This window comes from Urtica dioica, chromosome 2, assembly GCF_054948205.1.
Source record: "Urtica dioica subsp. dioica isolate 48M chromosome 2, U.dioica_male_clone48M_v1_H2, whole genome shotgun sequence".
In the NCBI taxonomy this organism is placed as follows: Eukaryota; Viridiplantae; Streptophyta; class Magnoliopsida; order Rosales; family Urticaceae; genus Urtica; species Urtica dioica.
The window spans coordinates 49,472,697-49,497,958 of NC_142757.1; the positions used below are offsets into that span (position 1 = coordinate 49,472,697).

Sequence of the window (25,262 nt, forward strand, 5' to 3'; positions counted from 1 at the left end):
GCCTCCCGACTGATTCCTCTGCTGAGGATGATTTCCATAGTTCATCGGATTACGGCGTCCCGACTGCTGCTGGAAACGATTCCTCTTGAACTGATTCCCTGTGTTCGAACCAGTTTGTGGTGGCGGCACTACAGTAAGAGGGGTTGGAGCAGAAACTGCCACGTCTCCATGCCAAGCGTCGATCCTCAACGCCCTTTGAACCGCACTAGCGTAGGTTCTTGGCCCAGTGTCTCCGCTCTCTACCAGCTTCACGATTCCAACGTTCAAACCATGCATAAACTTCGTCTTCCGTGCTTGATCGGTCGGAACCACGGACGGAGAAAACTTTGCCAGCTCGTCGAACTTCGCAACGTATTCCGCTACTGGCATCTTCCCTTGACGCAGATTCATGAACTCTCGAATCTTGCCGGATGTGCTTGCCTCGCTCAGGTATTTCTCATGAAAGAGGTTGATGAAGTGTACCCATGTCATAGTCGTTACATCCTCTGACATGACAGTTACCTCCCACCAGCTTCGAGCCTCAGAGGTCATCTGGTAGATCGCGCAAGCTACGCGCTCCGCGTCGGACAACTGCATGTAGCTAACAATCTGTTGGATCTTCTTGATCCAATTCTCAGCCGCTACAGGGTCTGGACCTCCTTCGAACACTGGTGGCTTCTGCTTCCGGAATCGTTCGTACACTGGCTCTCCTATAACAGGGGCTACATCAGGAATACGGTAGTTCAGCTCCTCCGCTCTCACTACCGGTAAGGCTGGAAGAGGTTCTTGAGGTTGGTTCTCGGCAGCTAGAGGAGGATCCGGTTGAACCTGCTGATCCATTCGCTCAAGCAGCAATGCCATCAAACGGTTCTGTCTCTCCGTTTGCTCATTCCTTTGCTGCGCTTCTCTAGCCTGTCGTTCCAACGATTGCTCTATCCTTGCAATACGAGCGTCAAGACTTTCCCCTTCTTCCGCCATTACTTCCAGATTCTAAAGGAATCACATAACAATAGCCAGGTCAGAAACTGAACGACGACAGAAAGCTCAAGATATCGTACATATACTTCAACGAATCCAAACAGGAAACACAGCACACCGACACACTGATACCCTCATACTCCTAGTAACCATAAAAAAGTCACACATGTAGACACTCAGACCGTAAACAAGATGCTCAGTCAACTAATAGATCTCACAGTCTACAGAAACGACTAAACCTGTGGCTCTGATACCAAAAACTCTGTCACGACCCGCAGGACACCCGTCGCCCTCGGATCGCGACCTTTCTCGTAACATTTTCATAACCATTTATATTTTCAAACGAAATGAACATAAATCATTTTCAAACGTCATTTACAAAACGTTTATTAAACAAACAGCGGAAATAAATTTAATTTACATATAAGGAATAACAAAGGTTTCTAGAGCTAGTCCGCTAAAAACCGGTAAAATTTTTCGCTTTTAAAAGGGTTACAAAAATGCGGACTACCCTAGCTTGCTATCCATAAGTTATATAAAAATTTCACGAGCATATAAGCTCGGTTTTCAAAAACCTGATACCCATTTCCCAAAAAGACATTTCCTATGCCACAGGTCGTCATGAGATCTACCTTGACTAGCACTCCTGCTTCGCCTGAGCTTTTCCTTTATCTACAAGGAGAGGGATTTAAGGGGTGAGTCACACCGACTCAGTAAGCAGGATATCTAACCTAGCACTACATGAGATGCATGGGTGCAGATGATAGAATGCAGATGACAGCAGGTGATAGATTCAGAAGAATAAAGAAGTTCAATCATACAATCAGGATAACAAAAATCTCATTCAATCAACAGAGACATATTCAGTTTTAGAACCCCGTTCTAAAACAATCAAACACATAATCATATAGGAATCCGGCTAACAACCGTCTTCCTAGAAACTCATCCATCTCACTCATACCGGCGCCTTACATCAGTGGACTGGCCAATCAACACTTCAGTCCGCAGCCGTTCATGAGAGATGAGTAAACCATTCTGAGAACTTGAGCCTAACCCTCAGAAGGCCGAAGTTTTAACGTCTGGGATCCACTAGCACATGTAGGAGGGCCTTAGCGCGCGTTTGGTAGAGGAAATCAAACCCTCACCAATCCCTGATCGATCCAGGGTTCATATTTCCTTCCGGACAGGTAAGCCACCCATCGACTTACCTGAAGCCACCCATCGACTTCCCATTAAAGGGCCTTCGGGAATGCCACTCGCTACATTGCCGACAAGAGTTCGTTATGTTTTACAGGAGCTGTCTACAGCCTACCTGTCTATCTTATTACAGGAGGAGATCTTATCGGGATAAAGCCCGTCATTAACATTATTAATTTCACTGTATGGCTCTTTAAGTATTTTACAAGGAGTTGTCGACAGCTGTGAGGCTGGACCTTCTCCTAGAACAGTTCCTCTCGGGATTGAATCCTGAGGACACCGTCTTTCCTCCTCCTGTTGTCCTCTCATCAGGACGAAGGGGTAAAACCTATAACAGAAGCTCAACAAAGTTTTAAAGGCTTCAAGGTTCTTAACCCGCTAACCGTTTAATCCTATCATTTTATTATCTTATTAGTTAGTGGCCGAAGCCTTATTCGGTCGTCTTGTCTAACTGAGGGTTTCTCTTTGTTTTAGGATTAAACGAAGAAACATAAACAATTATTCTACTAGGCACCATTCCCCTTTTTGGCGCCTCAAACTTAAATCCCACTTACCCGGAATAGTTCGTCAGAGAACTCGATGAATTCCGGAGGACACTTTGCTTTACACGCTTCCCGAGACCTTTAGCACGTCCTGGAGCGTCGAGAGAACTAGAATCCGAAGTTGAAACTTCGTTAGTTACTGGATTTGAAACTACTTGAAAAGATAAGGTTCGTTGTCGGGATTAGATTCGAGTCGGTTCGGAATTCGAGAATTTAATTCATTATTCTCCGGTTTTTCGGAAGTCAAACTTATTCAAGACTCGCGTATTTTTGTATCGAGAACAATACGAAATAAAATCCAATAACATGCTTATGAGTCTCAAATAAATTGATCCGAATAAAAAGTAACCGAGAATTCCAAAGCGAATCAAATCAAACTCTTAAACGTTATTAAATAAATAAACATAAATTATTTATTTAAATACGCGAAATACATCACATAATCAAATCCAAGAGTATTTAAACGCACTAAGCGATTTAAAAAACTCACGAGTTTATCGAGCTTTAACTACGATAACTCTTTCTTAGAATCTTCAAAACCGGCTTCGTCGCCTTCGCCTCGTCCGGTTTCCGTTCGTCCGTCTAGATCTGTAACCAAGTCATTGAATCCGATAACAAGTCAATTTCACACTTTCAAACTCATAATCAACTCCAAACCAAGCAAACACTTAACCAGCCCCGGCTGAACACACAGAATCAAACGCTCGGCAAAACACAAACAAATCACAAGAATTTCCCGACAGCCCGACCCACTAGCGCTTAAGCCATCATAACTCGAGCTACCAAACTTGAAATCGATTGATTCTAGCGGCAAATGAAAGTAGACTCATGTAGCTTTCTAACGAGATATTACAAGCATACATACGACAAGAATAGCTATCTCAAAAGCAGCCCGTAATTCCCGGTTACAGTTCTGGAAATCTTGTAAATACTGCTGCGAAACACAATCTTTGAAAATTCATAACTCATTCAATACTCAATGGATTTACATGTTCTTGGTCATTTTAGAAAGCTCGTACGGTCTACTATCCATGAAAAATATCCAAAATTAAGGACTCAGAGCATAACGGTCTGTCCACGTCGATTTACAGAGGCTGTTCAAACAGTTTTTTCTTTTTTCACACATTCGGCCAAATTGAATCCAAAACAAGAAATTCGAAATCAATCCTCAATCTCAAGCTATAATCATCAATAATGAAGCTCAATAAACACGTTAAACCAATCAATTTCTCAGAGTTCCACTCGGAAACCAAAACCCCCAATTTTGGAGTCATGAACCCTAGATTTCGAATTCAAGTTGAGGAAGAGATTATCACCTTATTCCCGTGAAATTCAGCCTCCTTAGTGTGCTCTCAAACCTTCCCCGGCGTTCCTTCCTGGTCCGGCGTCCCCGTCGCTCGTGGCATCTTCTTTTTCCTCGGCCAAAGCGCGCGCGATGGAGGGGGTTACGGCTGACAGCGCGCGAGGGAGAAGAAAGGAAGAAGAAGGGGATAGAGTATGGTGGTGATGATAAGGCTCGGTGATGATCGAAGGAGATGGCCGAAATTCTTTTCTCTTCTTTTTTTTTTCTCTCTGTCTGCAGGTGGGTCTCGCGCGGGTCAGGAGAAGAAGAAGAGAGAAAGAAGAAGAAGAAAGAAAAGAAGAGAGAGAGAACGTGAGGTGTTGGCCGAAAATGACTGGAGGAGAGAAAATTGAAGGCCACGTGGCATACTCACATTATGCCACACGTGGACAGGTGGTCCAACCTGCTTTGGACACGTCCAATTATTTGCCCAAACTATCCATTTTCCAACTTTCTTTTCAATTCCGTCCCTCCTTTGTTGCACATAGATCCTTTCAAAATAAAACTTCACAACTTCGTCCTTGATTAATTGAAAATCATCTCGAAAAATAACCTAGAAAATTCTCATTAATTCTCGTTACCTTGAATATATTTAAGGGGTTTCATAATTTATTTTCACCCTTGAGATTTTAAATCTCCGGGTACATTCCGAGTATTTTTTTTTTTTTTCGGAAAATAATATCGAGTTTACTCGAATATCCTTATTCCGAGATTTCGTCACCCTTAAATATTATTTCCTTCGTTCTCAAGCACTTAACTTTATTTCAACATTCAAGTGCTTTCAAAAATCTCTTTCCTTATATTCGGATTATCAAAACTCACCATTTCCTTATTGTGAATTCTTATAATTCATTCAACACGGAGAGAGAAGAAAATTTCCTTTATTTATTGATAAGAGGAAATTTTTACAGAAGCTGACGTGTACAAAAGTCGGGTCTCACAGCGCCGCTCGACCGGTGCTTTGGACGGCGTGCTTGTCCTGATGGATGCCTCAAACGATTGTCTCTGTCTCGCGAGGGAGATTTCGGCAACCTTGGGTGATGGGGCATCCCTGGTTGGTCCTTTGAACCCAGTTTCCCGTTGTGATGGCGGTTCGGGTCTATGGGTCTCGAACATTGGTGGAGAAGGCTGTGACCTTGGTTTGTTTGTAATCGGGGAGGCCAGTGGCTCGGGCTTCGAGCCAGAATCTGTGAGTGGTATAGGAGTTTAGTCTCGGGCTCCGGCAACGTTCTTGGAAGCGTCATCGTGTTGCGGGGCAGCGGCTCAGGCGCGGGGGAGCCGCCTAAACGGAAGAGATTCATCGGCCCGAAGCCGAAGCCCGGTAAATTTTCTGGCCTTGACGTTCCGTTTCTAATGACGAAGGAAAGAATTGAGTATTTCGTCCGAGAGTTTCAGATCCCGAGTGATGTTTTCGTACAATTGCCCGCGTCTTATGATGTTGCGAGCAAGCCTCCTCCAGGTTACACTACCGTCCATGTCGAGAGTCGCCGAAACGGCCTTCGTTTTCCACTCCATCCCTTTGTTCTCGCCCTTTTTGAGAGGGTTCACTTGGCGCTTGGCCAGTTGAATGCAAAGAGCTATTGGGGTATAGTTGCTTATTACGTGCTTTGGTTCGAAGATAAGGGGAAAGAGCTTTCCATTGACGAGTTCCTTTCCACATGTCGTGTGAGCCCAAACGTTCGGACGCCGGGGTCGTGTAACGTTAATCACCGGAGGTCGAGGCTGCTCGAGGAGTTCTCCAACAAAGATCGCGGTTGGGCAGACGACTATTTTTATGTTTGTTCTCCGGCACTTGGGAGTATTCCGCTTCGTTTTGTTGATGTGGCAGAAATCCCGAAACCTTACGAGCCTTCTAAGGAGTTCGAGTCTTTCATAGATTCTCGTATTTACGCCGAGCTTGTCGCGTCTCAGTACCGAGATACGAGTGTTTGGGAAAGGGTCGGGTGGTTCCCTTACCGTCCAGCCGACGAGATCCCAACCGTTCTATCGCGGCCTTGGTTATTTCGCGATCTCGTTGTCGAGGCTGCCGATGAGCCACCTCAAGAGTTTCCGGATCTTTTGATTCCCTTGTCTCCTTTGACGGAGAGTGGTCGTGATGGTATTTGTCTTATCGCGCATCTTCTTTTGCGGGCGCGGTATCCCTTTTTTTTATTGATTACTAGTTTTTTTTAGGTATGGTGGTGGAGAGAACTCGTGGTGCTTGCAAGCGTAGGGCTCCTACGGGGATCATTTCCGATTCTGTTCTCCGGTTTGAGGGGGTCGACATTTTCTGCGAGCGCAAGGCTTCCTTCTCAGCCTCATGGGTTCGGCCCGTCTTCTCGTGCCGGCAAGGCCCCTGCCTCGTTCTTGAAGGTGTCTGGTGCTAGCTCGAAGAGGCATAGGGACGAAAAGGCTCCATTGTCTGCTCCAATTCGTGGCAGCACTTTGAAGAAGTATAGGGAAACTCCTCTCACGCTGCCCATCGTAGTGACCTCCTCTTCTCAGGAGTCGCTCCCTTTAGCCGCCAAGGCCATTGCTTGTATCGGGGCGGCTTTACCGTCGGAGGTGACCAGAATAGATCAAATGCCCGACATTGCTCTCGTCGAGGCACTTACTCGGAATGCCTTACAGGTATATATGTATATATATATATATATATATATATACATATATTTAACGGGCTGTCCCACTTGTTTTAATTTCTTTATATGTTTGCAGTGTTATTTTTCTGCCCTTGCTGCTAAACGCAACTTATGTGACTTGGCGAGGCGGGCCGAGACATCGTCCAAAACCCTCCGCCTTGCGAGAGAAGAGGGTCCGAGGGCTGGTCGGGATTAGGGCGCTTCAATGATTAAGAAGCTGCGAGAAGAGGCTGCTGACTTCTTGGGAAAAAACTGTGATCAGGCGGCCGAGCTCCAGCGTTTGCGTTCGGACCTACATGCTATTCGGGCAGATCATGACACCATTCGTACGGGGCGTGACGCGTCTCGGGCGGAGTGTGGCTTGCTTCGGGCGGCGCAGTGCCAGCTAATCTCTGATCAAGCGTACGAGCGTCTCGTTTCTTATTGGCGTGGGATCTTCCAAAGGAAGACGAAGACGATAGCGGAGAACCCAGGTCTCCCAATTTCCTTCTCCTATGTTCCTTCTGGCTTGCCTCCAGAGGTGACTGAGCCAGGCGAGGACGATGAGGTTCCTCATTGGGACGCGGAGCGAGTAAACTTGGATGACGATATCGATTCGTTACTTTAGAAGCTTGCATTTCCTATGCATGTGTGGTTGCTTATGACTTTCCGTACTTGTCTTTTTGTGTAGTTACTATGTTTCTATGCTTTTGGGAAAACTATCATTTGTTGGTTTTTTCCTTTTGGTGGCGCAGCTTGTTGAGCGTCCTTCTAGCCCGTTGTATCTTTTACGGGTCCCAGTTTTGGGTTTATTCGATAAATGAACAATTTCCCTTATAGCCTTAATAGTTGTATAATCTTTAAAAGTCTATGGATTATCTGTGCAATCTTTTTTGAAATAATATTTTGTAAGAGTATTGACGGCGCCAGTTTTTTTTGTGAGAGTCTCGACGACGCGATCTCTTTTGTTATTATTTTTTTTAGCGAGAGTCTCGACGGCGCGAGCTCTTATATTTTTTGGAGAGTCTCGACGGCGCGAACTCTTATGTTATTTTTTTTGTTAGAATTTCGACCGCGCGAGCTCTTTATATATTATTTTATTAGAGTCTCGACGGCGCGAGCTCTTTATATATTTTTATTAGAGTCTCGATGGCGCGAGCTCTTTTTTGTTGGAGTCTCGACGGCGTGAGCTCTTTATATATTTTTTTACTAGAGTTTCGACGGCGCGAGCTCTTTTATTTTTTTTGTTAGAGCCTCGACGGCGCGAGCACTTTTTTTTTTTGTTATAGTCTCGACGGCGCGAGCTCTCTTTATTTTTTTATTAGAGTCTCGACGGCGCAAGCTCTTTTTTTTTGTTAGAGTCTCGACGGCGCGAGCTCTTTATATATTTTTTTATTAGAGTCTCGACGGCGCGAGCTGTTTTATTTTTTTTTGTTAGAGCCTCGACGGCGCGAGCGCTCTCTTTTTAGAGTCTCGACGGCGCGAGCTCTCTTTATTTTTTTTTTGTTATTAGAGTCTCGAACGCGTGAGCTCTTTCTCTTTTTTTTTTTGTTACAGTCTCGACGGCGCGAGCTCTTTATATGTTGTGAGAGTCTCGACGGTACGAGCTCTTTTTTTTGTTAGAATCTCGACGGCGTGAGCTCTCTTTATTTTATTCTTATCCTATTAGCCCCCAGTTTTCATGCTTAAAATTTGATTCCATTTTTTTTACATTACATTCTTGGGCTCTGTGGCCGCTTTTGGAAAGTAAAATACATTAAAATTAAAACTTTGGCAGTGGTGCTTGCCAGTTCAAAAGATAAATAGTTCGGCTTTGTGGCTTACTGAAAATATTGGCGGAGTCTGCGTTCCATGGGTGTTTGATCTCTATTCCACCCATATCTTCGAGGCGATATGTTCCGTCCCGTATTATTTGCCAGACTCGGTATGGTCCCTCCCAGTTTGGTCCGAGTACTCCTGCTCCGTGTACTTGGGTGTTCTGGAATACTTTTCGTAAGACGAGGCTTCCTTCGGTGAAGCGACGAGCCTTGACTTTTGAATTGTAGTGCTTCTCCACGACCCTTTTTTGGGCGGCCATGTGAGTGAATGCTTCTGCTCTCCTTTCTTCGATAACATCTAACTCCATCCGGAGTGCCTCGTTGTTTTCTTCGTCAAAGATTTCCATTCGGAAGAACGGAGTTTCGATCTCGACAGGGATGACAGCTTCGACTCCGTAGCTGAGGGAGAATTGGGTTTCTCCTGTCGCGGTGCGAGTCGTTGTTCGATATGCCCAAAGGAGGAGAGGGAGTTCATCGGCCCACGCACCTTTCTTCTCTTCCAGTTTCTTCTTCAGCATCTCCTTGATGGTCTTGTTTACTGCTTCGACTTGGCCGTTTGCTTGTGGATGGCGTGGTGATGAGAATTTCTTGCTGATTTTCAGCTGTTTGCAAATCTCCCTCACTTTTTTGTTGTCAAACTGAGAGCCATTATCTGTGATTATATAGTCTGGAATGCCGTGGCGACAAATGATTGATCTCCACATGAAGTTGGTTGTGTTTACTTCAGTTATCTTGGCTAAGGGTTCTGCTTCTACCCACTTGGTGAAGTAATCTATTGCCACAATCGCGTACACTCGTTGTCCTGGCGCCGTGGGCAGTTTTCCGATTATGTCAACTCCCCATTTGGCGAACGGGCGAGCAACGAGGATGGGGCACAATGGTACCGGGGGCCGTTTTGGTACATGCGAGAACCGTTGACATTTATCGCTTTTTCTGGCAAGATCAAATGCATCTTTCTTGAGCGTTGGCCAGAAGTAGCCTTGCTTCAAGGTTTTTAGCGTCAGAGACTACCCTGCAGAATGATTTCCACAGATGCCTTCGTGGATTTCTCTCAAGACGTAATTGGCCTCGACCTCGTCTAAGCAACGAAGGAGCGGTTGCGAGAATCCTCTTTTATACAGCGTGGTTCCTTGAAGTACATATCTTTGCGCTTGATATCTCACTCTTTTGGCTTCCGCTCGGTCGGTGAGGAGGATTTCATCACGAAGATAGTCTACAACAGGTGTCATCCAGTTTGGCTTCGAGTTGTCTTCTATAGCATTTATTTCCTCCTTTTTTTATTGACGGGTGTTTCAGGGTCTCAGGTGCTACCTTCCCCAGATTTTCATCATAAGCTCCGGAGGCCATTCGAGCTAAGGTGTCTGCTTCGGCGTTTGAGTCGCGGGAACTTGCGTGATCTCGTATCATGAGATTTCTTCAAGTCGGAGTTTGGTTTCTTTGAGGTATGCGAGCATGTTTTCCTCCTTCGACTGGTATTCTCCTTTGACGTGGTTGACGATGAGTAGTGAGTTGCAGTGAATCTTGAGATTAGTTACACCGAGCTTTTTGGCCATGTCGAGTCCTGCTAGGAGTGCCTCGTATTCAGTCTCGTTGTTCGAGGCTTTGAATTGGAATTGGATGGCGTATTTCAGCTTTGCTCCATCTGGGTTGACGAATACGATTCCTGCTCCAGATCCACGAGTGTTGGATGCTCTGTCCACGTGGAGGCTCCATATGGGTCCGTTTGTGGTGGCTTTCCTTTTTTTTATGCTTCTTGCTCTTGGGTGTCTTTTTCGCTAAGGTGGACGTCCGCATCGTACGTGAACTCGGCTATAAAGTCGGCGACAGCTTGTCCTTTGATCGCAACACTTGGTTAGAATTCTACTCCGTATTCGCCCAGTTCCTGAGACCAGACAGCCATCCTTGTTGACGTTCCCTTCTGTAAGGCCTTCTTGATTGGGTATTTAGTTCTCACCACGATATGGTGTGCTTGGAAATAGGGCCGGATTTTTCTAGATGCTACAGTTAGAGCGAGAGCCAATTTTTCTATCTCTGGGTATCGAGTCTCTACATCCAGGAAGGCCTTGCTTATGTAGTACACGGGACATTCCATTCTCTCTTCTTCTCGGACAATGACTCCGCTCACTGCTCTTATGGACACATATAGATAGAGGTAAATGATCACACCGTCCTTTGGTTTTGCTAGGAGTGGTGGTGTGGAGAAGTATGGCTTCAAATCCTGGAATGCAACCTCACACTCGTTTTTTTACCAGCGATATTAGGAAGTTGTTGGTTCTGAGCCCATCGATGAAGGCGTAAATTGCATCGCTGTCATCATAATTGTCTACCTTGTTTGATTCTTCGATGAATTTGTTTAGGTAATGTTGAAGGGTATCATGGCTTCCTTGCTTGACTGTCAGGAGATGTGACTTATCTTTCCTTCGAACACGTGACGCGGCGAACCGTGTTAGAAACATTTCTTGAAGGTCCTCGAAAGATTTGACTGATCCTTGCTTTAACCTTTGAAACCATTCGAACGCAGTTCCAATGAGTGTGAGGCAAAACGCTTGACACATTGTTAAGGGCGTCTGCCCCACCATTTTCATGTTTGTATGATATTGGTGAATATGGTAAAGTGGGTCAACGCTCCCATCGTAAAGTGCCATGGTAGGCGGACGAAATTTCCCTGTGGTGTCGTCAGCGAGCACGTTTGCCGCAAATGGTGAGACCACCCCTTCAATCATGCTCCTTACCATTGGGGTCCTAGTCTATGCTGCCTGCAACTCTCGGATTTCCTCTCTCAACATGTGGAACATGTTAGTTACTTCATCATTTCCGGCATGTATGGTGGTAGGCGCAAATCTGATAGTACGTTCTCTTTCATTCGATGCTTGATTGATCAGAGTGATATGTGCTGCAGGCGGCGTTGCCGTAATTGGAGGGGCGACTTCTTGTGGTCCGCCTGTTTCGGGGACAGCTTGGCGCCACGGGATCTCCCACCGAGCGTTGAGGTGACGTCGTAGATCCACGTTGGGCCCTAAGCGTCCTGGCGACCTCGTACGCTGCGGCGGAAAAGATCTTCTGACGTCTCCGTTATCTGCTACCTCTTCTCCTTGGCCCAATCTATCGAGAGCAGACCTTCGTGATTCGGCTCCGGCTCCTGCGACGGAGCGGGCGGCCTGAGGGATACTGACGCGTTGTGGGTCGGTGCCTAAGTTCTGCGGTCCATGTTGATCTAGCCCTCGAGCGGTTCTTCGTTCTGCCTGGTGGTGGCGGCCGATGTCTCGGATACTTGGGTCAGGGTCGTCGTCTTGTTTGCTTTCGATGTTCGCATTTAGTGTTTTTCATTCTTCGCGCCTTTGACCCCCGGAGTTAGCGTTTTACGGGTGTCCTTCTCTTGCATGGGTGTGTAAATTCGTGACCATCTCCTCTCGATCTCTTGCGAACTCGCTTGCTAGCAGGAAAAGACTGTTCTCGAGGCGCTCCATGCGACCGTCTCTTTCGACGAAGACAGTGTCGAGGTTGGGATTTCTAACGCCGATGGTATTTGGGTGTGGCAGAGGCGCGGTGCCTGCTGCCTGGACGACGCTTGGTGGCGAGGTTTCTTGGTTGTGCCTAGCTTGAGTTCGGGCCCGTGTGTGAAGTGCTACACTCTCCTCCTGTTGAGGGGCGTTGCTTCCAGAAGTGGCGACGCGGTTGGACTTCTTGCAGGAGATTTTTGCCGGAGGAGTCTTCCGGTTATGATGATTCGGCGGAGTAGTCCTCCGGTCTTGAGACTTTCGGTGGAGGATTCTTTCGGTTTTGAAAAGAGAAAGTCTACCAGGGAGGCTTGTGATGGTCCCGTAGAGGGAGGTGGATTTGCCGGTGGAGAACTCGTGGTTGTTTTCGAGTGGACCTCCTTCTAGCGCCAAAATGTTAATCGCGTTTTTGGATTAGCATTCAGAACCGTCCGTGGTTCGATCTAGGGTCGGACCCTATGACCGCACGTAGGTTAGGTGTGGTGAAGTTCTTCTATTCTCGTCGTCTTTGTCTCACCGGAAAGTGGTTTCCGACTCCTCGTCACTTCGCCAATAGTCGGCCTTCGTGTTCTTAACGCTCTTCGTGTTCTTCACGTTCTTTGCGTTCTTCGTGTTCTTCGCGTTCTTCGTGTTCTTCACGTTCTTCGTGTTCTTCGCGTTCTTTGCGTTCTTCACGTTCTTGTTGAATTTTTCATCTTCTTTGTTGTTCTTGATATTTTCCGGTTTTTTTTTTGTGTTTTGAGAGCTTTTGGGAATTTTGGGAGATTTGAGAATTTTGAGAGCTTCTGGAGGTTTGTGAGATTTGAAAGCTTTTTGTTCTCTTGAAATTTTTGGATCCTCTTTTCTGAAAATATGAAGGGGTATTTATAGGATTTTGAATGTGCAAAGTTATGGAAACTTGGTCGGAAGGATTCTCCGGTTTTGTGGATTTTACCGGAGGGATCCTCCGGTTTTGTAGGTTTTACCGGATGGATCTTCCGGTTTTGTGGGTTCTACCGGAGGGATCCTCCGGTTTTGTGAGCTTTACTGGAGGGATCCTCCGGTTTTGTGGGTTCTACTGGAGGGATCCTCCGGTTTTCTGAGTTTTACCAAAGGTGTCCTCCGATTTTGTGGGTTCTACCGGAGGGATCCTTCGGTTTTGTGGGTTCTACCGGAGGGATCCTCTGGTTTTGTGAGTTTTACCAGAGGGATCCTCTGGTTTTGTGAGCTTTACCGGAGAGATCCTCCGGTTTTGTGGGTTCTACCGGAGGGATCCTCCGGTTTTGTGAGTTTTACCGGAGGGATCCTCTGTTTTTTATGGTCCTGGCGGGGGGGTCCTCCGATTTTGAGTCGTTTTTGCATTTGGATTGTCGAATCCCACACAAAACCCATTAAAGTCACTTTAATCCCACACAAAATAAAACTAGAAATATTCTATTTCAAGTTTAAAAGATTATGGTGAGATATTTGCAGATATTTGGTTTTCGAGAATAACAGATTCGCGAGAGATTTGGTGGTAACCTAGTAAAACTCTTTCTAGGGTTGAATTATGTTAATCACTTTTTCTGTTTGGTTAATTCACGCCAACCTTAACTTGAACCAGTCTCTTTGCTTTGAAGATCTTCATCGGCAACTAGTTCTAGGTACTTGCTACTGTTGTGTTTTATTAATGCAGAGTTTGTGAGTGCGCGTTTTGTATTGATGTGATGTGTCAATCTTCGGGAGATGATTGCGTAGAAAAGAGAGAGAGTCTCTGATCTAAGGGGAGCTTAGATTGCCATCCATTAGAGAGATCAAAGAAGTAGGTGTTTGAGGGAGAGTTTGCAAATCTAAATCTTGTACCTTTGATTATTGAGATAATAGATCGTTTTTCACCACCAGACGTATTATTCCCCTGAATAGGTGCTTTACAACCGAATCAAAACCATGTGATATGTGTTTGAGCCAGGATGTGATATGTGTTTGAGCCAGGATGTTCCCGCAAGGTTAGTGACATCTTGGACCCGAAACATAAAATAAGTCAATTTACACCGTAACAACAAACTATTTTGTTTTAAAGGGAATACGTGTCCGCTGTTGGATTCCTTGATATCCAAGCTGTCAAGCTCAAGGGAATAAGGTCAACGTTGAACGTGTAGTTGCTTCCTTTTTTTCAGGCCGTACAAATGGTGTGTGGGAGCAAAATGAAGCTCTTTACGTACATACACACAAATGTAACGGCTGATATAGAAATATTGTATTTGATATTTAGAGCACTTTGTCACAAGATTTTTACTTGCGACATTGTTCCTTTTATTTATACATTTCTTTTCTTTGGCTTAGATGCATTATTAAATTTCCTTTTTCATATTACTTGAACTGGGTTTCAGGTCAGTGCTTCATTGGTTTAGAGATTGGGATTTTTCTTTCAGGTACATGATTCAAAATCAAGCCCATTTCCATGTATGTTCTGTTATTCATTTCCCTAAGATAAAGTTGTTGTTTAGTTTCACTTTCAGAACTTGAATAAGAAACAAAGCTCTTTTCTTTCAATTTGCATACTTCTTATTGGTATAAACTGGATTTTTTTTATTAGTTAACTTTTTTTTTTTGAGAAATTTATTAATTAACTTTTGATTATAGCATGTTTAATGTTGCCAAATATATTATATGTTATACTGTTTTTTTTTTTAATTTTATTTGATACGTTTTTTGTATTGGTTCATGCCAAAAAAAAAAAAAAAAAAAAAAAAAACCTACATGATTGGCATCTTTTTAGGATGTCTTGTGAATTCTGGTATCTTAAAATGAAAGTTTTTTTTAGCAATTATCAAGACTAGGAGCGTATTCAATAACTTTTCCGAGTTCTTATAAAAATCTAAAAAAAGATAGATATAGCAGTGCTGATTAGTGTGTGGGATTAATTCTCTTAGCTGTACACGTTTTTCTTAGCTGTCCTTAGTTGTCAACAGCTGATTATTTGTTTCCTTGTATAGTAGGATTATGTTTCCTTATTTGTTTATTTCCCTTTCCTTGTAATGTGTATAAATACACGTCTGATTCTAATGAAAAAATATCAATTCTGCACATCTCTTTATCTCTGTTTTACTTATATGATATCAGCCATATAAGTAAAACAGAGATAAAGAGATGTGCGGAATTGATATTTTCTCATTAGCATCAGACGTGTATTTATACACATTACAAGGAAATGGAAATAAACAAATAAGGAAACCTAATCCTACTATACAAGGAAACAAATAATCAGTTGTTGACAACTAAGGACAGCTAAGAAAAACGTGTACAGCTAAGGGAATTAATCCCAGTTAGCGACAAACATGTCACTAATAATGATAAGTTTGTCATTTATCTCTGTAATTTAGTGACATGTTTGTCATTAAATACTCTTATATTTGTCTTTTTAAAATTTTTGTAAGATTTCAAAAAATATTTGAAAACACTCTTAGATAATTTTGCTGAAAATTTAAAATTTTTGATTTTATGTATAACTGGTTCAAAAAGAAAAATTATCCATTTATCCTCTAATTCTTATATTTCATTTTTCCTTCATATATACGGAATCGAAGCTCCTCTCCAATGATTATATATATAATCATTATATCCGAATCGAAGCTCCTTCATATATATATATATATATATATATATATATATATATATATATATATATATATATATATATATATAATATTCAAGTATTTTATATTGAAGGAAAAAAAAAAAAAAAAACAGCTCGGCGATACATTTCGGATATTCCCAATCAACAACACACAGTAAAGTTTTGGTTTTTAGGGTTTTTTTTAATATTCGTATAGGGACTTCTGACATAGCGTCGATGGATTGGAATTTCGTGCGTAAAGCTTGGGAGAAATGGGTTTCGACGAGCGTTGGTTCTTCAGGTGAGCGAGCTTTTTTTTTTTTTTTTTGTTCTTTCTGCTCTCACTATCCATTGTTCTTTACACTGTGAAAACAATAATCATTGGTTAAATTATTCATGATTTTCTTCGCTTAATGTTTTAGAGGAGCCACTGAAATCAGCCATGCTTATAAACTATGATCCGACTGGACCGTCCCGATTGCTCTCCACAATGTGAGTCAAGATATTTTTTTTTTAGTGAAAATTATCAGTGTATGTTTTAAATTATGTTTTCAATCGTTTACTGCAAAATGTCTCTTTCGCGTATTGAATTCGTAAAATTTCTTGGTGGTTCCTAATTTTGGAAGGACTGCAAAGCAAAGTCATGACTTCATATCTGTTGAGCTTTTCAATTTTTTTTTTTTTTTTAATATTTGGGTGTGTTGCATAAAGCATCGATTCATATATGCAAAACCTGTCAAAACATCGCTTGATTTTTTGTCACCATGGCCGATGAGTTCTACAGCGATATGAATTTTCTGGAAGGCATTGAAGTATGTCACAATATGCAATTGTGTGTCTTTGTATGAGTCGTAAGAAAATGAAAAGTGTGCTGCGAATACGTCACTGAGATTATGTTCTGTTTTTTCGGTCATTTAGAACTGAATTTTGTTCAGTGCAGAACAAGAGGGGATTAAAGCGAACCCCATCGAAATATCCCAGTTTTTAGGGTTTTTGAAATGTGGAAAACTACAGACCGAGATCTTCACGATCGGACCAAACCAATGTAAGCTCGAAATTCGCGATCTCAATGCCTTAAAAGTAATCTTTATTCTTTATACAGTGAACAAATCTTTTCTACGTTCTTCTCTCGGAAGTTCCGAGATGAATATTTTTGGCAAACTGATATTTTTATTTTATTTTATTTTATTTTTAAATATAAGATATCGTGACGTCGATTCATGAGAATTGGTTTGCCGCGAGGTGTGTGAACACGTCAAAGCCTGGCGGCGAAGGTGTTATCGTCATCCAAACAAATGCATTTTTCTTGGTCGCTCAGTAAGTACTCTTTCTTTTCTTTTTCTTTTTACAAGCAGTTTGGATGAGCAAACTTTTTTAATTAATTTTTTAATTTTTTTTTTAATTTTGTCGTGTGGACAGATACGACGGTCCTATTGGCTCGGCGTCTCGTGCCATGGCGAGTCTTGACCAATTTGCGTGGCAATTGAGTCGGAAAAATCTCTAGTGATTCAATGGCGACATAACTTATCTTTTTTTTTTTTTTCTATATTTTCCTGGTCGTGAAGAAAGGTGTTATCTTCGGTCGATTGAGATGAGCACGGGCTTCTCTGTGTTGTTGTACTAGCCTTTGAATTAAGAGAACTGGAGACAAACATGTGTTTTAAGTTATTCAAATTCTGTCTTTTTATGCAGAGGCCTGGAAAAAAAATTGTTAAAAAAGGTTCGTGGAAATGTATTTTTGAAGAACTTCACAGATTTTTTTGTCTCAAGTAAATTCCCATGAATTAACGACCTGTTTTATGACCAAAGAGGGAATAGAGAACTCCCTTTCATTTTGTTGATTTGATTTATTTGCATAATCGAGTACTAGAGAAGTGTTGTATCCAAACTCATCTTATTAGGCGATTATGAATCATTTTAATAACTCGGGATCTTTAGCCATAATCTATATCTATATCTATATATAATTAGAAATGTAAAAGAAGAACTCATCACAAACAGAACTTGTGTATTAATATTTAGGTTATTGGCGGTATAAATATCTCAATTTTTCGATTTTATACATTTTCATACCACAACTTTTTTTTACGGCAAAAATATAAAATCTTACCTTTTAGGATGACCGTTAAACCGTAAAAAGGACAAAAGCTCAATAGACATTTTATAATAATAAAAAATAAATAAAAAAAAATCTTTTTCCATACGCTCTCTCTCCCCCTCTTTTCCGATTCCCTTCTCCACCACGTGGTCTTCTCCACTACATCTGAGAAACATTAACATAAAATAAGTAAATAAAATCAAATAAAATCTTCTTTTAAAAATCAATCCACAATAAGAGAACCCATGGCTGTATAAAAAAACGAGTTTAATGACGTCAGGAATGCCACGTGTCCCATGTCGACACCCTCGCCGGAGCTCCGGTGAGTCATTGCAAGGATATTCTCACCGCCTCGCACGCTATCTCGTGGAAGATCTCCGATGAGGTCACCACCACAAACAGCTTGTTTCCTAGCCATAACTTGAAGATCGGGCTCTTGATTCTAGCCAGACCCGCAAATTGGCGATGCAAGTCTCGGCCGAGGAATGGGAGGTACCCCGAGAACGGGTACGCCACGTGGACCCGGCAGAAGATTACCCTTCACGGCGGTTTGAGAGTAACGAAGATAACCCGATAGAAGATTTTTTTTTTCTTCAAAAAAATGTCTATCGAGCCTCCACGTGTCCCTTAACGGTTTGAGAGTAACGGTGATCTTAAAAGGTAAAGTTTGGTATTTTTGCCGCCGAAAATAAATTGTGATATAAAATTAAAAAGTTGAGATATTTATGTCGTCAAAAACCCATAAATAAATAAATACATATATAAAACATGCATAGGAAATAGCCAAATACATAGAGGGTTGCGAAATATAAGCAATTATTGCATTTCTAATAATTTTGATTCAAATGTGTGATATCTATTTTATGGAATTTCTTGTCACGGCGTTGACGATTCTTTGATAATCTATCGCCATTGTCATCATCGTACTCATTTATCTCTCGATCATGGTTTTTTTTTTAGTTGCTGAATCTTCACGGCGTCACTTGAGCATTTCAATATTTTTTTTTGTTTTTTTCATTTGAAGAATCTAAGAATTCGTTTGGAGATTTATTGACATCCAAAGAACTTATTGACAAAGATGTTAGTAAATCTTCAAACGAAGAATTTTCGACGAACACACTTTCTTATTTGACCGAGATCGATAAGAAATTTTAGGTGTGGCAAAAGGAGAAGAATGAAAGGAAATGAACGAGAATAGAGTGAAAAAAATTTGGTTAAAAACGTAAATATTATCACACTTTTGAATTAAAATAGGTTAAAGTTGATTGGGCCTACGTATCAGAAGCCCAATAAGAAAGGACATAACTAGTCCAATTATTGGAATAAAATATCATCACATACAGACACTGAGACAGAGTAGAGTTTAGAGAAGAGCGAAGAAGTGGAGTAGTTTTGAATTCTCTCCTCTCTCTCTCTCTCTTACTCGCAGAAATACAGCCTCAAAAACCGCCACTCTCTCTCTCTCCACGTATATATACGCACGCTCACCAATAACACATCTATATATCTCTTCTCAAGAATGGCGATTTCAAAACTCTCCTGACCTTCGCTCTATCGGCTCCAGATCCGATGGGATCCTCCGGCAGCAAATCGGCCACGTCTTCGTCTTCCTCTGCCGGAGGCAGTGCTCGGAGGACTCGATCCAAAGCGCACCGGGTTCTGCAATCATCTTGTCTCGGAACTACTTCTCGATCTCGCCATTGCGACGACAATGTCCCCGATCAGGTCGCTCATTGCCTTTCTTTGCCTTTAATTTTTTTTTCTTCCTGGAAATAATGTGTCTGTCCTTCCTGAATGTTTTTCGATCTCCGATCGTCATTGTTGAATTGGACTCGGAGCTTGCGAGTATTGACTTCTTCTTTTTCTGTATGAAATTATGCAATTCTCCACTGCTAAGTTCTTATTGGAAGCGGATTATCTGCGATTAGGGTTTGAAATGTCTTTTTGGATTACACGTTCGGTTCTTGATGTTTCTACGGTGAACTGAAAAATATACAAAGTATCGACTTGCCTTTGAATGATTTCTGAAAGGATTTGACTTAAAATAGTGTTTTCAGTTTTCTCTCTTTCTTTGCATTTCATTGAATTTATTATCGTTCAAGATAAGAAGGCCTATCAGTGCTTTATTTTGAAGTATGCGTCTAATCGTGGAGCTCATTTGAATAGTATGCTACAGATTTCCTCCAATTTTGATGACATATTTGTGTAACTCATTTGTTAGGTTTGTGACGATCGGGGGAAAGAAAACATAAGTAATGTTCGTTCTAGAAGCCTATCTTGCTTGGACTCGCATCGGGAGAAAATTGGATGCTACGGAAAGGTTAAAGTTGGCCAATCTGATGAACTACCTCGTGTACCTTCAACCGCAGAGGCAACGGAATGGGGTAATGCAAATATTACTCATACTGCTTCCAATCACGGAAGCAGCTCAGCCAGAGCTGCTTCTACTCAATCGATGAACCCGTCGAATCGGTTCCTTTCTCGGTTTAGTTTTGTCCCGGGTAACATGAGCTTCAGACTAAGCAGGGCCAACAGTTTAGGGTCGTCCGAGTCCTATCCTATTTCTTCAACAAATCTAATGTCGAACAATGAAGACGATGTCGGCGTACAAAGAGGACCAGCCAATGGTTTTGTCGGCGGAGATGAAATGGGGCAAGGTATCGAACAGATTCCGGTGTCTTCGATTAATAACAGAAGAGCCTCTGCGGTTTGTTATGAAGAGGGTTCAGGTAACTTGCGCTTGACCTCCCAATCTGGCTTTTCGATCAATGATGATCAAACAAGTTTGTGTGTCCAAGATGTTGCTAGAATTGGTAGCGGCTCGGGGATAGGGGTTGCCCCAAATTTGTGCTCGCCTAGGATTCATTCTGAACTGGAGAGTGTTAGAGTTTCTGACAGGAATGTTGGTGGTCGAGAACCTATCGACCGGAATGTTCGTTTCAGCAGAACCCTAAGTGTCGGGAGACTTCGCGACAGAGTTCTTCGTAGATCGTCGTTATCAGACATTTCTTATTCAGAACAAGCAGGGGAAGTGAGAGATTCTGATCAGGGTAGTGAAACACGGGTGTGGGGTGGTCAGACTAGGACAACGTTATCGGATGCCAGCGAGGTGGCTTCCTCAAATCTATCTGCTTTTCCATCGTCCAACTTGTCTAGCTCATTGTTCGGCATCCCAGATTACCCGGTGGAAACATCTCGATCGAGAGAACCAAGATATAACGATCTATTGGAGCATAGATCAAATTTCTTAGAGAGGAGGAGGAGAATACGATCCCAGGTTTTTATTTTGTTTGTGTATCATTAGTAGTTAATAACAAAATAAAAATTGTGTATGGTTGGTGAGAACAAGAATAGTCCTGTCGGCATCGAAATTTTCTATGATTACTAATATACAATGGAAAACATGTATTCAAACCAGTTGCTTGGAACTACCGTCGCACAACACTTTGTTTTGTTGATGTTATAAATCGCTTCCAACAACTGCCGTATGGGATTTTGTAGGTACGTGCGCTTCAGAGATTGGGAAGCCGATTCGAGAATTTGTCTGGGCATGAGAGGAACTGTATCTTGTCTGGTCAACACAGAACAGGTCGTTGTACATGCCGTCCCACAAACAACCGGGACCCACATCTAAACGATGATACCAGTGCCAGAGCCAGCATATCAAGAATCGTCATGTTAGCCGAGGCATTGTTCGAGGTAATTTTAACATGTGGTGACCCTTTGTAAAGGATGTTCTTTTAATCTTTTTTTTTTTAATACGAGTTGAATCTTTTGTACTTAAATTAATTAGGTTCTGGATGAAATTCACCAGCAATCTGTGGTTTTATCATCCCGACCTTCTGTATCTTCGATCGGATCCGTTCCTGCACCTAGTGAGGCTGTTGAGTCTCTACCTGTGAAGATGTATACAAAGTTGCAAAAGCACCAGAATGAGGAAGTGGCACAGTAAGCAACAGCTAGTTTGTAAAGATGATTCAATTTATCCTGGTGTAACTGTAACTTTAGTTCTATTAAATTAGTCCTCACAAGTTGTAGATTACATGTTTATTTATTATTCTGTGTTAAAATTCCGTTCGTTCTTTGATTCCTGTACTGTTTACCAGATGTTACATATGTCTTGTGGAGTATGAAGAAGGTGATAGAATGCGGGTACTACCTTGTCATCACGAATTTCACAAAACATGCGTTGACAAATGGCTAAAGGAGATTCACAGGTATAGCATAAATCTTATCGACTTATCTCAATCACTCGAACTAAATTAGTCATTTATCCACGTGAGCTATCTCTGTATTTAGGACATTCTTTAAAATTCAATTGACTGACAAATATATATATATATATATATATATATATATATATATATATATATGAACTTTGCAGGGTCTGCCCACTTTGCCGCGGTGATGTCTGTAGATCTGGCTCATTCCCAGCTGAGATATAAGCCATAAGGCTTAAAAGAGTATTGGCTCTTCTCGTTAAGAATCTTTGAAGGGAAGCTAGAATCTGGCAGCCGCGAAGAAGGCCGACACTTTTGAATGATTTGGAAGTTCAGTTCTTTTCTACTTTTGAGCCGTTACTCAAATTCCTCGTGTTCTGTTTGCCTTGATTGCTCTAATGTACATTTTTGTGCCGGTAGAAACGAACTGAACTACTCGAAATTTGTTTCACGGAGCGGTGAGAGAGGAGAGAGAAAGAGTGAGAGTTTCGACAAGGGATACTGTGAATATGATGATCAAATTGCCCTGGTGGTGTTGTATTCTAAATTTGTTGTATCATTTTCGTTAAGGCTGTGCGTATAAAAAAAATGCTAAGCCTTTGCTTTTTCATGATTCAATTCTCGGTGTTGTTTCTGCGCATCTTAAATCTTGAAACTCCAAGTTGGATTCTCGAAATCAGAGATTGGATATATTTAAAGAGAAACTTCGTAATCACATTTGATGAATGGAGGTAAAATGTTGAGCAATGCCTTACTTTCACTTAAATTTAATGCTCATTTGATAGAATCCGGTCTTAACATGACCGGAGAGCAAAGAAATAACTGCATCTTCTATCACTGCGAATCGCAATATTGAGAATATTCACACTTGCAAGGAGTTGTTCTGACCTGAGGAGAAAAAAGAAAAGAAAATGATGAAGATACAATTTCATTAAACGTTTATGATCAAGGAAAATTTGAAACGTCATCACTGTAAGGGAAATCTTATTTTTTAGACATAATGCCAGTGAAAAAAAGGGTTGGGTGATCTGAAAATAAGCCAAACTAGAAACCAAAGGGGTGCTTAAAATAAAACAAAGTAAAAAAAAAATGGCAGTTAAAAAAGGGTTGGGTGATCTAAGCTAATAATATAAAAAATTTGATCGCAATTGTTCAAAGCATTTCAACAGGAGTATTGTCAAATCATATCAAATGAAATATATCAAGCCAATCCCTTTTTAACTTCGGATCTCAACACCTAAAACTGGAATAAGTTGGGATTATTTTGTATACATTTCATCACGCTTTCCTATTGCCAAACTAAACACTCTGAAATCTAAAATTACAAAGGTCATTGTTGCAATTAACAACCACGAGCCAATAAAATGAGTTTGAGAACTACACACCTTTCTAAACGTGAACGACACTCTCCTTGACCCTCTTCTGACCACTCTGTCATTCACAACATCAATCTGTATAACAAGAGCCCATGAAACATGAACGAAAAAGAGTTGAATATGCGATTCATGGCGAGATTATAAGCAACAAATTTATAAAGGGTCTAATAAACGGCCAAATTTGATAACTAGAGCAGGAAAAAAAAACTTGCGACACAATTTAAGGGGATACGCGCTTTCATTTTTAGACAACTCAGCCGATGATTCGGCCAATTTTAGAAAATCATACCTTATGGTGTGGAATGTAGTGATGCCACGCGTATCTTGCCTCGCCAGATAGCAAAAGCATAGACCGAGGAGGAAGGTGAATAGCCCTTCTGACGAAGCTCGCCTTGCTTTCGGGGCTCTCTATTTCGGTATCGTCACTAAGCGAAGCTTTGGTCCGGCCATTTCCGTTCTCGTATCTCCTGAACTCCATAATACAAGGCCCCGCTAACGAGAGGCTGAATATTAGTCCTTCGAAAGCCGAATGGGTGTCTATGTGAGGGGACAAACCCACGCCCGGTGGGTACTCGTTGACCTGTAACAAAAACCCGAGTTTCTTTTTAGTCTTATAACGCTTCTAACGATTACTATGTTGCTAAATAGTTTTGTATTTACCGTCAATTGATCCAAGTCTAAATTTGAAGCAACACCGTGCGCTTTGAACATTGAAATTTTCTCGAGCACGGGGTGAACAAAGGCTGGAAATTCGCCTAATTGCTTCTTGGCATCGATATTTCTCGTCTGTTGAGAATAAAAATAAAAAAACACATCGATGGATATGCTGAATAAAAAGGTTCTATTAGATTCCAGATCTTACTTCATAGCAGAATTCATATCCATAATGTTGAACTCTTCTTTTTGCGAGCTTTTTCCAAGGCCTTTCATCTACCGAAGCAAGCAACGCCTAATGAAACCCAAAATAAATAAAATAAAATTAAAAAAAAACATCGAAAAAGAGCGAGCAGAGCAAGAACCAAATCAACGAGACCCACCTCTTGTTCGTCGGCGGTGACAAAGTCGTGCAACAAGTAAAGCCCCGGAATGTTCAGCTCTGACGCAGACAAGGACACCATAACCGGATTATCGACGCGTCCCTAATTCAACGAAAAATAACTTTCTAAACGTGATACCAAAATGTATGAATGCCTACATTTTGTCAGCAAGACATGTCTTAACCATTATCATGTTCATCAATGATCAAAACAAGTGTATATAGTCATTGTTCTAAAAACCAAGGGCTTCAAAACACCAATTCAAGCAAAAGCTTTGAATCACCAAAGACTCGTATAACAAATCCAAGAGAGAGAGAGAGAGTACCGAGGGAATTGGCTGAATAGAGGAATAGCGAAGATGAAGAGATCGGCCAGCGAGGGAGGGACAGGGACGGCCGTCGAGAGCTTCTAGGGCGGCGATGGCGGATCTTTCGTCGTTAAACGACACGACGAGACGAGCGCCGGAGTCGTCGGCGGCGTGGACGGCTTCGACGGCGCCGAAGGCTGAAAATGCGGCGGCGACAGCATCGTGGGAGATTCCGACGGCGGGGCCGCAGTTGGCAACGTATAGATTTCGGCTGGTCGTCGTCGCCGCCGGGCGACCGAAACGCGGCGGCGGAGAAGCCATGGACGGTTTCACTGTTTTCTAGGGAGACTGTGATACGGTGAAGAGCCTAAATTCTCTTTCTTAGTTTCTCAACTTCTTGCCTAATGGTCACTATTTTTTTTTTCACCCTTTCCAAAAAAAAAAAAAATGAACTCTTACTCTTACCATATAAAAATGAACTCTTACCATATAAAAATGAACTCTTACCATACACTTTATTTTAACAGTTAAACCGTCAATTTCACTCAACACAGAGACCAATGATTTTATCCTGAAAATTGAAGTTACATAGGTTGAACACTTGGGTAACGAGCGCCATGTTTTCAACAAAAAAAAAAATTAAATAAAAAATCAAATCTAGTATTTTATTTTCACAAAGTAAAAAAATAAAAATAAAT

At 42.0% G+C, this 25,262-nt stretch overlaps 3 protein-coding genes and 1 long non-coding RNA gene across 5 annotated transcripts; 2 read left to right on the forward strand and 2 right to left on the reverse strand.

Moving 5' to 3' along the window:
• Positions 1-1,525: 1,525 nt before the first annotated feature.
• Positions 1,526-4,310, reverse strand: LOC149405267 (uncharacterized). The gene is made up of 4 exons (XR_016295275.1): positions 4,013-4,310; positions 3,187-3,284; positions 2,709-2,804; positions 1,526-1,629 (listed from the first exon to the last, which is right to left on the reverse strand). It is a non-coding gene; the product is annotated as an uncharacterized LOC149405267 (long non-coding RNA).
• Positions 4,311-15,646: 11,336 nt separating this feature from the next.
• LOC149405268 (Profilin family protein) lies at positions 15,647-17,334 on the forward strand. The gene is made up of 5 exons (XM_089605717.1): positions 15,647-15,827; positions 15,949-16,018; positions 16,462-16,571; positions 16,729-16,843; positions 16,946-17,334. Exons 1-5 carry the CDS (start codon positions 15,764-15,766, stop codon positions 17,028-17,030), a joined length of 444 nt encoding a protein of 147 aa, XP_089461843.1. The 5' UTR covers positions 15,647-15,763; the 3' UTR covers positions 17,031-17,334.
• Positions 17,335-18,962: 1,628 nt separating this feature from the next.
• Positions 18,963-22,462, forward strand: LOC149405269 (RING/U-box superfamily protein). 2 transcript variants are annotated; one of them, XM_089607011.1, is made up of 6 exons: positions 18,963-19,349; positions 19,846-20,901; positions 21,126-21,323; positions 21,418-21,572; positions 21,731-21,841; positions 22,009-22,462. In XM_089607011.1, exons 1-6 carry the CDS (start codon positions 19,194-19,196, stop codon positions 22,067-22,069), a joined length of 1,737 nt encoding a protein of 578 aa, XP_089463137.1. In that variant the 5' UTR covers positions 18,963-19,193; the 3' UTR covers positions 22,070-22,462. The 2 variants fall into 2 exon arrangements, with proteins under 2 accessions (XP_089463137.1, XP_089463138.1); XM_089607012.1 differs by having other exon boundaries at positions 21,439-21,572.
• Positions 22,463-22,585: 123 nt separating this feature from the next.
• Positions 22,586-25,017, reverse strand: LOC149405270 (RNA-binding (RRM/RBD/RNP motifs) family protein). The gene is made up of 7 exons (XM_089607013.1): positions 24,583-25,017; positions 24,258-24,359; positions 24,083-24,169; positions 23,881-24,006; positions 23,510-23,800; positions 23,230-23,295; positions 22,586-22,732 (listed from the first exon to the last, which is right to left on the reverse strand). Exons 1-7 carry the CDS (start codon positions 24,883-24,885, stop codon positions 22,679-22,681), a joined length of 1,029 nt encoding a protein of 342 aa, XP_089463139.1. The 5' UTR covers positions 24,886-25,017; the 3' UTR covers positions 22,586-22,678.
• Between the last annotated feature and the right edge of the window lie 245 nt (positions 25,018-25,262).